Raw genomic sequence first — 12,452 nt, forward strand, 5'->3', positions numbered from 1 at the left:
TCTTTCACCTCTTTTTCTGTCTCTCACCCCTTAATTGTGGGGTTTTTTAATGGTATTGGTTAAGCGCTTATGTGCCCGGCCCACGTCCTTCCCCTGTCCTGGAATGCCCTCCCTCCGCACATCCACCAAGCTAGTTCTCTTCCTCCCTTCAAAGCCCTACTGAGAGCTCACCTCCTCCAGGAGGCCTTCCCAGACTGAGCCCCCTTTTTCCTCTCCTCCCCACCCCCCTCGCCCTACCTCCTTCCCCTCCCCACAGCACCTGTATATATGTATATATGTTTGTACATACTTATTACTCTATTTTACTTGTACATATTCTATTTATTTTATTTTGTTAATATGTTTTGTTTTGTTGTCTGTCTCCCCCTTCTAGACTGTGAGCCCGCTGTTCGGTAGGGACCGTCTCTAAATGTTGCCAACTTGTACTTCCCAAGCGCTTAGTACAGTGCTCTACACACAGTAAGCGCACAGTAAATACGATTGAATGAATGAATGAATGGCATTTTCAAAACTGATAGTGAGGTTGTTGGGGATGCAGGATTAGGAGGGAAAATGAGTAGTTTTGTTTTGGACAGATTAAGTTGGAGGAGCCAGCATACAATCTAAGTGGAGCTGTCGTGGAACCAAGAGAAATATTGTTTCCTAGGAAGCTAAGTATAATCTATCAATCAATGGTATTTATTGAATGTTTACTGTGTGCAGAGCACTGTACTAAGAGAAACAGTGTGGCTCAGTGGAAAGAGCATGGGCTTTGGAGTCAGAGGTCATGGGTTCAAATCCTGGCCCCGCCAGTTGTCAGCTTTGTGACTTTGGGCAAGTCACTTCTTCTCCGTGCCTGTTACCTCATCTGTAAAATGGGGATTAAGACTGTGAGCCCCCCATGGGACAATTTGATCACCTTGTAACCTCCCCAGTGCCTAGAACAGTGCTTTGCACATAGTAAGCGCTTAATAAATGCCATCAAAAAAGACAAAGTGCAACTTTTTCATCAGTGTTAAGGGTGGCCAAATGTGAAGTTTTAGGGTAAAACCATTTTAATTTTTATTTGGTTTTCTTCTTATCTTAGATTGTGAAAATTGAAGGCCTCCCAATGGAAGGACCTACTCCACCCTGGTTGGTAAGTGGCATTCCTTTCTTTGCTTTTCACGTTGTTATTTTCTGGGGTAGTCATGAACATTAGCAGGTATTTAGATTCCAACAATAGTTTCCAAATGAAGTATAGTATTTTCTAAAATTTCTTACTACTGTAGTAATCATTGGAAGACTTTGTATTTAAACAAACTAATTTCTTTCATCTATTTCTCCTCAGTTGGATATGAAGTATTTGTCACCCTTACTACTAGCCTACGAAGACAGAATGAAAGAAAAAGATGATCTAAATGTTACGCTTGAGGTATTTGGGTAAATCTTCTAAGATGGGAAAGTTTCCAATGTAGTCACATCCTAAAAGAAATACTGTTCAGACTGGCGTCCCCAAAGTTAGATCGGTAGCCCTCCTCTTCATTCTTAGGGGCAGCATTTATTGAGCACTCACTGTGAGGAGCACTGTGAGCTTGTTCTGGACAGGAATGTGTCTGTTATTATATTGTTCTCTCTCAATTGCTTAGTACAATGCTTTGCACACAGTAAGCGCTCAATAAATACAACTGAATGAATGAATGAGCAATGTGCTAAGAGCTTGGGAACCTAGAGTGAAAGATTTGGGCCCGGCCCTTGAGGAGCTTACATGCTAATAGAGTCAAGCTCAACATCTTCCAAACTAACCTCCTCATCTTCTCTGCCAAATCCTCTCTTCCGCCTCAATTTTCCACCACAGTTGAAAGCACCACCATCCTCCCTGTCCCTCAAGTTCTTAGCCTTGTTATTATTCAGCCGGTCACCAAATCCTGTTGGTCTGCCTTTACAACATTTCCAGAATCCACCCCTTCCTCTACATTCAAACTGCCACCATACTGGTTCAAGCATTTGTCATAACCAGGCTTGATTACTGCATCAGCCTCCTCGCTGGATTCCCTGCTTCCAGTCTTTCCTCTGTCCAGTACATACTTTATTCTGCTGCCGGGAGCATTTTCTAAAACATATTTTGGTACATATCTCCCGTCAAAAACCTCCAGTATCGCTCATTAAACTCTGTATCAAGCAGAAATTCCTGACCACCATCTTTAAGGCATACATTCAGCACTCTCCCCACTAATTAGCTTCTCACTTAAATCCCACTACACCCCAGCTTGCTTACTTCATTCCTCTCAAGTCATCCATTCACATAGCAGACATGTAGCGGAGGCAGGATTAGTTCCCAGGTCCTTTTGAGTCCCAGGCCCGTGCTCTACCTATTAAGTCATGGGGCTTCTCAGTGAATGTGTCTGCCAACTCTGTTGCATTGTAGTCTTCCAAGCACTTAATGCAGTGCTCTGCACACAGTAAGCACTCAGTAGATACCATTGACGATGAATTAATTTCCTGGAATCAGTAGGATCTTGTGAGGAAATTAGGTTGCAAAGAATCAAAGGCCTGTAGGGAACCTTGAGACATCCCTTATCCTCCTTTCAACCAATCTATCAATCAAAAGTATTTACTGAGCATTTACTTGGAGCAGAGGTACCTAGTGCTTGGGAGAGTACGATAGACTTAGTAGACACGATTCCTTCCTCAAGGTGCTTATAGGCTAGTGGAGGAACTTATAGTCAACTTGGGAAGTACGGACATTTTATGAATCTCGCTTTAAAGCTTTAATTTTCTTTCTCAGTCTAGCTAGATGGGAGCATTTTGAAATTCCTCTTCATTAAAAGGAACAAAATTGGAGTCATACCATTGTTCTGGGTTAGAAATTCCATCCAGCTGTTTTGTCAAATAGCAATTTTAATCGGTTTTCCCAGATGAAATTGAAGTCATATCATTTTTTTCTGAGTTAGATATTTCATCTAAATATTTTGTAAACTAGCAATTTTAATAATTTTCTCCAGACTGTTTATGAGTTGAACGGTCTTCTATTGAAGACAAATTTTCTCTTAAAAAATGAGTTATTTTAGGTGACAGTATTTAAGTAATTGCAGTTTATTTTGCTTTTGATCTCTTATTTTGATAAATTCTTATTGTGGGTAATCATTTTTAAAGTACACAACTACATTCTAGGTGCCAGCATTGTCCACAGAAGCAAACAATATAAATGTGAACTAGTATGAGAGAAGAAATTCAATTCACAAAAAACAAAAATTGAGATTTGCAACAATAATAAAACAAAACAAACCTACCAGCAGTCAAAATAGTCTCTCTTTCCGGATGTTTCAAGCTCATCGTCCTAGCCTGAGACTACTGGGGGGATACTGTTTTACTGAGATTTCTAAAGCACTTCCAATAGTCATTAAATGTTTTTGAGAATACATTTGGATAAGAAGAGAAATGTTAGAATGTCAGCTGATCTCACAGGAAAGGAAAACGGTGACAGCAAATGCCATTTTAATTGGGACGCTCTTGTGTGTATTCATTGAGCATTTACTGTGCACAGAGCACTGTCCTAAGAGAGAGTAAAATTCAACAGAGTTGGTAGAAACATTCCCTACCCACAAGGAGCTTACAGTCTGAGAGCTTACACTCAGAGTAGGTGTTGTAGCCAAGCTGCAACTCACCAGCTTCCCCCTGTCTCTTCCTTGGAAGCGGGACTCAAAGGCCAACTTGAGCAAAGTCAAATTGGTAAAATAACTTATCAAGGGGCCAGGAGTCAGGTTCTGGGGTTCGGGGGTCAGGTTTTGGAGTCCAGAGCCATGTCATATGAAAGAAACACATATGTTATGGTACTGGAAAGGAAAAAGGCAACTTGTAGAGTAAAATACAGGGTGATCATACTTTTGCAAAAATGAGATGATCTAAATGAAGATAATCTTATAAATTTGTTGGCAACAAAATGAAAAGTTTTTTTGATTTAATGAAAAAAAGATCATTTAAGGAGAAAACTCTGATTTTTCCCATAAATCTCCATTCAAAACAATTGAGTAGAATTCTGGTGCATCAACAATTTTTCTTAAGGATTTGTAACTCAAAATGTAGAAATCTGGAATACTGGTCCGTAGGTGGTATTTTTTAAGTACTCATTGAGTACAAGTACTTTCCTAAATACTTTTGGAGGTTATAATGCGGTAGTTAGTCCCCTCTTTACAGTGTAACGGATGAGATAGGACTAACACAAACATAGCAAGCAGCGTAGTAGAAGCAGCGTGGCTCAGTGGAAAGAGCACGGGCTTTGGAGTCAGAGGTCATGGGTTCAAATCCCGGCTCTGCCAGTTGCCAGCTGTGTGACTTTAGGAAAGTCACTTCACTTCTCTGGGCCTCAGTTACCTCATCTGTAAAATGGGGATTAAGACTGTAAGCCCCCCGTGGGACAACCTGATCACCTTGTAACCTCCCCAGTGCTTAGAACAGTGCTTTGCACACAGTAAGCGCTTAATAAATGCTATCATTATTATTATAGCAATCATTCAATAGTATTTATTGAGCACTTACTATGTGCAGAGCACTGTACCAAGCACTTGGGAGAGTACACTACAACAGAGGTAGCAGGCAAGTTCCCTGCCCACAAGAGCAAAGATAGGTAAACCAAAAATACATCATGAAAATATAAATGATTAGGAAAATTGACAGTGTAACTATGAAGATAAATAGGCATAAATAAAGGCATAATTACTGAAGTGCTACTGGAGTTATTAATATAGACAGGTGCCCATTTTAATGTTTAACATATTTAATAACAGTTTTCCCCAAAGTGATAGTGTTCATGCAGATTTCTCATAAATTGTATTTCAGGAGGAAATGAGGACAATTAGGATACAAGTTGAAGAGGTGATTAAAGAGAATGAAGAATTGCACAAACAGTTGATTAAACGGAGATCTATTACGAGCAAGGAATGGCAAGTAGTATTTGGGGATTGCATGTTTGTTCACTTTTAAAATCGATAAGGAAGGAAACATTGATCTCAATTTTCCCATATATTGATGATTGTGTAAATTCAACAATAGTGGGATAAACATGAATCACCACTATAATCTAGTTGCAGTGCATCTCACACAATCTTTTGTGAGTAAATTGTAAAAATATGGAAGAGTGTGGAACTTTTTCTTCATTTTTTCAAGATTATTAATAACTAAACTTTCAATCAGTCAGTTGTATTTATTGAGCATTTACTGTATGCAGAGCACTTTACTAAACGCTTGGGAGAGTACAGTGTAACAGGGGCAGTAGACATGTTCCCTGCCCACAGTGAGCTTACAGTCTAGAAGGGGAGGAATTTAATTCCCATTTTACGGATAAAGAAACTGAAATTCTAATTTGATTAAAATGTATTCAAGCCTTGTGATTTTTTAAAGATTCATTTGAAATTCCAAGTAGCTTTTAAAAAGGACATATACTGGCTGTTGATGTTTTTAACTCCTCAGATTAAATTTCTAGATACTTTCTTTTATGCGACCCAGGGAAACTTGTTACTTTTAGGGACAACATTTATTCAAAATTGGTAACTTCATATCTAGACTGATATCCAACCACACAGGATAGTATTTCTGAAATAAGTTTGTATTTGGTTTCAGACCTTACCAGCATCAGAGTCAGCGACCCCATGGTTAGGGCTAGCTGATGTAATTGCTGAATTTTGCCTCCTGAACAGTCTATTTTATGACCTTAGCATTTTCTGTAGCCTGTGTCTTGCCTACTTGCACTTCCTCATCAATCTTGTCCTTTTAATGTGCTCATGAATAGGCCAGAATAAAGGAGTTTATCTAAAGTGGGGATTGAGACTGTGAGCCCCATGTGGGACAGGGACTGTGTCCAACTTGACTTGCTTGTATCCACCCTTGTGCTTAGTACATGTTAGTGCCTGGCACATAGTAAGCACTTAACAAATACCATAATTACGATGATCATTTTATATTTGGTTCAGAGAGCAGTAGGGATCATCCACTGGGTGAGGTTTTGTGGGTTTGTTTTGCATTTACCTTAATCATGTCAATGATTCAGTAACAAGTCAGACGCTTTATCTTTGGCTCAAAAAATTTTCTCTACTCCAGCTGTTATATGTTGAAATCTGAGCATTAATTTGTCCAGTATCACCAGGAGCCCTTATTTCTGAAATTCACATCCTAGTTTGGCTTACTAGCTCTCCCAAGCTCTTAGTACAGTGCTGTGCACATAGTAAGCACTCAATAAATACCACTTATTGATTCAGGAAGGAGCATCTTTTTTCAGATTTGGTTTGGATTAAGTCAAATCTAATCATTGGGGTAAATCTATTTGGCTTTATCACTGTGAGAATGTTCATGCACATAGCCATTTCTGAACATATACTCACAGGTTCTCAAACAGCGATGCTATACTGCTGAACGATAATGAAAGTAATACTATATTAATACCTCATTTCTTGGAGAGCAGGTAGCCGTCTAAAATGCACGTTTCATTACTCTTCACAGCTTTTCTGTAGAATCAGTGTGAAGCAAATTTTTATTTTAGAAATTTTAATTAAATTAGTATTTTAATTCTCAAATTAATCACCTTCACAGGCGGCAACTCCAAAGCCAAGCAGAGCTAGTTTTAGAAGAAAATGGGGTGTTGTTGAAGCAACTTGAAATTCAGCAAGCCAAAGTGAAAGAGATTCAACCAGAACATGATCAAAAAGGTGAGAGAAGATTTCTTGAATTTGCTAGTGAGTACTCAAGGGCTGTCGGGCTGATGTTCATTTTGCACTCTTGTTTGCATTGGCTCTTCCCTTGAGCTAAATATTTTGGGGCTTCATAATTCACCATTTTCAGAATCAAGGTTATTGCCCATAATTACTAGTAGCTGTATTTTCTCTAACCTAGGCCAAATCAATCCAGGACAAAGAAACCACAAAATTGAGCAATTTTGTCAAGTATTTGGTGAATTCAAGCAATGTAGACAATAGACTTTTTTTAGCCTGAATGATTCAATTGTTATTACTGTGTCAGATAACTAGATACATGCTTCATCTTCTTCACTTTCGTATTTTAGACATGAACATTTTGAAATTTTGCCGAAAACCTCCCCTTACACCCTAATCAGTTAACCCAAAACATCTACCACAAAAGATACTTGGGATAGTTGGGATAGCCACCGACAGCACTAAATAATTCTGGGCACACCTTTACTGACCCCAAAATGTATTTTATTATGTAATATAAGAAAGGACATTATAAGAACTCACACAAAAAGGTTCTTTGTTGAAGTTTGCCAGCCCTAATAATAATAATGATATTTGTTAAACACTTACTATGTTCCAGGCACTGTTCTAAGTGCTGGTGCACATATAAGCTAATTGGGTTGGACAGAGTCCCTATCCCAAATTGGACTCCAAGTCTTAATTCCCATTTTACAGATAGAAGTAACTGAGGCCCAGAGAAGTGAAGCACTTGCCCAAGGATCACACAGCAGACAAGTGGTGGAACTGGGATTAGAATCCAGGTCCTTCTGACTCCCGGGCCCTTGCTGTACCCACTAGGCAATACTGCTTCTTGTCGTTTATAGTTGCCCATTCAGTTGTATTTATTAAGCGCTTACTATGTGCAAAGTGCTTGGGAGAGTTCAGTATGACAATAAACAGACATATTCCCTGCCCACAGTGAGCTCACAGTCTAGAGGGGGAGAGAGACATTAATTTGTCCTTGTAAACCAGATACCACTTCTTAACTGTGAGGCTTAGTTGCAGGAGCAGAGGCAGAGGACTTAAAAGATGAAAGTCCTGGTTGTAAAGGTGTCTGCTGCCAAATCTTTACTGAAGGGGAAAAACAAACTGCAAATCAGTTGAATGGCTACACTCTAATATTAGAGATCAACCTCTAAATAATTAGCTCCCTATTGCAACTTAAAATGATAACCAATATAAACTGTAGCACTGTCAGAGGAAGAAGAGGCATGGCCCGTCTCAAAAATGGAGGATTAGAAATGACCTATCAACAGAGTATAATTTGGGAATTCAAAGCCAAATTACCCAGGGCATTTGGGGAGCGACGGTAATGACAGAAACACTATCCCACAAGAAAATCCTAAGTGGTGGTGTGTGTATGCTCAGGATAACATAATATCGTGCAGCATATGGCCAATTAGGTGGTAGCATCAGAGTTCATACTTCAGGCCCTGAAGAAAGCAGTTAGGAGTCAGCCAATATATGCGATAAGGTATTTTAACCCAGTGTGCCTTAAAAATTTACTTCAAATGTGTTTTAATAACTTAATGCATGCCCAGAGGCTACCAATGCACAGCAAGCTGCCCCAGAAGGGAACTTAAGTCTCTGAGTTACCAGCATCTCCAAACACAAGTTCAACTGAAGTATTAATAATAATAAATAAAAATTATGGTAGTCGTTCAGCTCTTACTAGGTGCCAAGCACTGTTCTGAGCACTGCGGTAGATACAAGTTAATCAGGTTAGACACAGTCCCTGTCCCACATGGGACTCACACTCTCAATCCCTATTTTACAGATGAGGTAACAGAGACCCAGAGAAGTTAAGTGATTTGCCCAAGGTCACACAGCAGAAATGTAGTAGAGTTGGAATTAGAACCCAGGTACTCCCAGGCCCATGTTCTACCCACTAAGCCATGCTTCTTCTCTTTATTGTGTGATTTTTCTGTGTGCTCCTATTCCTTTCTAGACATTTCTGGTTAATTTTTTTTAAAGGGATTAATAGTGTGTAAAAATCAGTCTTATATTTGTAGCTTCAGTAAACGTATCCTACAATCTATAATTTTTAATATATACTTTAAATCTGCACTCACACTTTTCTCCATCTCCTTTTCAGTTTCTGAACTGACCAAACAGCTAGTACTTTTGGAAGCTAAACAACAAAGACAAGAAAAGGAGCTAACTGAAAATCAAGAACAGTTGGAAATGTTACAGAACAAATGTCAAGAGCTGAAAGCTCACTTGGATAGCAGAATAGCACCGGATGTTCATACTAAAACTGTGAATGAATTAAAAAGGTAAGTATCTATCAGTCTCTTTTTTAAGAAGTGGTTACTATGTCAGAAAGGTGGTGGTTTAGGATAAGGAGAGTGGGAAACCGTGTTAAATTCAAACTGATTTTTTTCTGATAGAATTTGTTGGGCTAGTTCTACATCTTTGGTGGCATTTTCTATTTTGGACTCAAAAACTAGAGAGAATTTCTTAGGAAATTTTGAATTGTGACAAATTTTTCTAATGCTATTTTGTTTCCTTTTAATTTTTTAATTTTTTTTACATGATGCCTTACAAACACACACACACACACACACACACACACACACACACATTAATCTAGAGTAATAATAATGATTGTGGTATTTAATGCTTCTTATGTGCTAGGCAGTGTACTAAGTGCTGGAGTGGATACAAGCAAATTGGGATGGACAGAGTCCCTATCCTATGTGGGGCTCATAGTCTTAATCCTCATTTTATAGATGAGGTGTCTGAGGCACAGAGAAGTTAAGTGACTTGCTCAAGATCACACAGCAGGCAAGTGGCAGAGCTGGGATTAGGACCCAGGTCCTTCTGACCCCCAAGCCCATGCTCGATAATAATAATAATAATAATAATAATGATAATAGTGGTATTTATAAAGTGCTTATTATGTGCAAGCCACTGTACTAAGGTCTGGGGTAGATAAAAGGTAATTGGGTTGGACACAGTCCCTGTTCCACATGGGGCTTTTGGTCTTAAACCCCATTTTACAGATCGAGAAACGGAGGGACGGGGAAGTAAAGTGAGTTGCCCAAGGTCACACAGCAAACGAATCCATGCTTCTTCTCTGGACTGTAAATTTTAGTAGTCTCCAGTCAACTATAATCTCACCATAAATATGCAATACAAATTGGCATATCTACATTGACCCATTTCTCTGGAAATCACCTTAATAGTCTTCATTCTCCTAACCTGAATCTTTATTTTTTACTGACATTCACCTGAACTCACATGCACACAGTGAAAAGAGCAGGGAAAAATAAAGACAAAGGCAGGTGCCAGGTGACTGGTCAGGGAATGTGACTGTTTATTGTGTACTCTCCCAGGCATTTAGTACAGCCCTCTGCACACAGTAAGTGCTCAATAAATGACTGAATGAATTGAGTGAATGAAAAGTAGACCTTAGACTTATTTTTGCTCTTTCTCCAGAATTTTCTTATTTGAGGTGTGCTCCTTCAGTAGCACTTATTTGTATGGAGGGGAGAAAGGGAATAGCCATGGACAGGAAAGAGGTAGTAAAGATACTAGGTAATTGTTATTTTAAATCACTTTTAAAAAAAAATATTGAAAATGTCCAGAAAACTTTGCCTGGTTTTCAGAACAGAGCAGCATGTATGCAATGTAAACTAGTTCTTAATATGTGAAGGGTGCTTGGGCAATACATTAAATACAGTGAATGGGTTATGACAGATTATCTGAAATGATTAATATTGTTAAAGATGTACAGCCCAGTTTATCATGAAACTACACATTCTAATCCTAATGATTTGTCTTTTGGTCTAGGAAAATGTATAGTTTCTTTGATGTTATTTGATGAGAGTCATGTTAAATATATTTGTGACTGAATTTTATAACAAAGCAGTGTGCATTCTTATCCAGAAGTGAAGCGTATTAGGGTTTTTGAAAAGCTAGTGAGTTTACTTCTGTGTGATATTTGGTGATGGAGACTCCTATCGAGAATAATGGATGAGCCATGGTCCTGACTCTCCAGGACCAGGAACCTAGGAGAAGGAATTGATTAGTGATTATAGTGATGGTGAATCAGGATGGTTTGGTGGATAAAGCACAAGCCTGGAAGTCAGAAGGACTTGGGATCTGCTCCCAGCTCCGCCCCTTGTCTGCTGTGTGACCTTGGGCAAGTCACTTAACTTCTCTGTGCCTCAGTTACCTCATCTGTAAAATGGAGATTAAGGCTGTAAGCCCCATGTGGGACGGGACCGTGTCCACTTAGTTTGCTTGGATCCATCCAGTGCTTAGTACACTGCTTAGCACATAATAAGCACTTTAAAAATACCGTGATTATTATTATTAATGATTTCCCCAGTGCCATTTAAAATCTGTCATCTCCAGTTGTGTTCCTGCTAGGGTACAGAATGCAATGAATAAATAAGCAGGCAGGGCACAACGTATTCTGAGTGTACTACATTGCAAAAAGCCCTTAAAGTCTTTCCGTTCAGGACCCATTTGCTGCTGAAGTGATGTACCGTAGCGCAGATGGTACATGTGCTGTAGCCCCATAAACAATCTTCAGTCTTTGCCACCCTCGGTAATCAGCTATTCATTCATTCAATTCAGTGGTATTTATTGAGCGCTTACTGTGTGCAGAGCACTGTACTAAGCACTATTTTTCAGGGTTCCTACAGAACCTGGCCATTTAGTGGAAGTCCTCTCCACTGATAGCATAGCTCCAGCAAGCTTTCCAGTTGCAGAGCCAGGACTACAATCCACATTCCCAATTCCCATACTCTTGGCACTGCAATCCAGCACTTAATTAGCTTTACAGAGAAACTTTTCCTTGGTAGTGTTTCCTTGGGGATTGATACATCAATCCTTTCATTTGTAGGCTTTTATCCTCTTGAACAAGAAATTTGGACAAAGATAATAGCAGTTGAATACAATAGAGCCTAAATAGTCACATTTTCCTAGATGAAATTCTAAGTAGAGTGTACAGGTGTTAAAACACCATGTTTTAGTAATTCTTTTCTGCCTCTGAAACTGGTAGTTATCTTGAAAACATTCAGCTATCTGAGAAAGTGATCCACTAGTTTTATTGTTGCGCCCTCCTACTCCTCGATTAGCAAACTAAGAAAATAAAATGGGTTACACATTTCCAAGGAGCATGGATTCCTTTTGAATTTTAACCACCTCACACCGCTATCTTGTAAAAGACTTTTTAAGGAAAACCTTCTGTCATACATTAGCACATGAAAAGTATATAAGTGGTCTATTTAGGCAGGTTTTTCATGTGGATCGTTATATATGGACATGAATTTATAGAAGGGCATACCATACCCAAAAAAGTTCAGCTGTTTTGAAGGAAATCGAGAGAATTCCTTGGTTCCAACAGATAATCTACTGGGTCCATGAATACAGTGATTTAGAAACAAAGTTTCAAAATAGCTTCTATTTGTCTCTGACTAGTACTTTGCATTAAGTATGAACACAGACAGTTAAGCATTACTCATTCTTGAGTGCTTGAAAGTAAGTTTGAGAAGTAACTTTTTTTAAAAAAGGAGAGATAATTATGTAGATTTACATTATCCTGGATTGGTTTGTCATTTCATGCCAAGGTAAGATGAAATGAGAGAAAGGGAAATTGTCTCACAGATTTGCAGTCAAAACAAAGATTATTAGATTAATGCATAATCCTGAAACTCCCTTTGAGAGAGACTGGTTTTGGGGAAAAAATGAATATTTTGAAATTGTCATAAGAGATGTCAGTTAAACACAAACTGCCCC

The 12,452-nt window shown here is 38.8% G+C and overlaps 1 protein-coding gene across 2 annotated transcripts in view; it reads left to right on the forward strand.

Moving 5' to 3' along the window:
* Positions 1-12,452, forward strand: part of CEP89 (centrosomal protein 89) — an 84,113-nt gene that overhangs the window by 28,803 nt on the left and 42,858 nt on the right. For both annotated transcript variants that reach the window (XM_038754843.1, XM_038754844.1), the window contains exons 10-14: positions 1,067-1,117; positions 1,310-1,393; positions 4,798-4,901; positions 6,544-6,659; positions 8,797-8,977. In XM_038754843.1, coding sequence (XP_038610771.1) covers positions 1,067-1,117; positions 1,310-1,393; positions 4,798-4,901; positions 6,544-6,659; positions 8,797-8,977 — 536 coding nt within the window. The remainder of the gene's footprint in view (positions 1-1,066; positions 1,118-1,309; positions 1,394-4,797; positions 4,902-6,543; positions 6,660-8,796; positions 8,978-12,452) is intronic.

Source organism: Tachyglossus aculeatus, chromosome 11 (assembly GCF_015852505.1).
Source record: "Tachyglossus aculeatus isolate mTacAcu1 chromosome 11, mTacAcu1.pri, whole genome shotgun sequence".
Taxonomy (NCBI): Eukaryota; Metazoa; Chordata; class Mammalia; order Monotremata; family Tachyglossidae; genus Tachyglossus; species Tachyglossus aculeatus.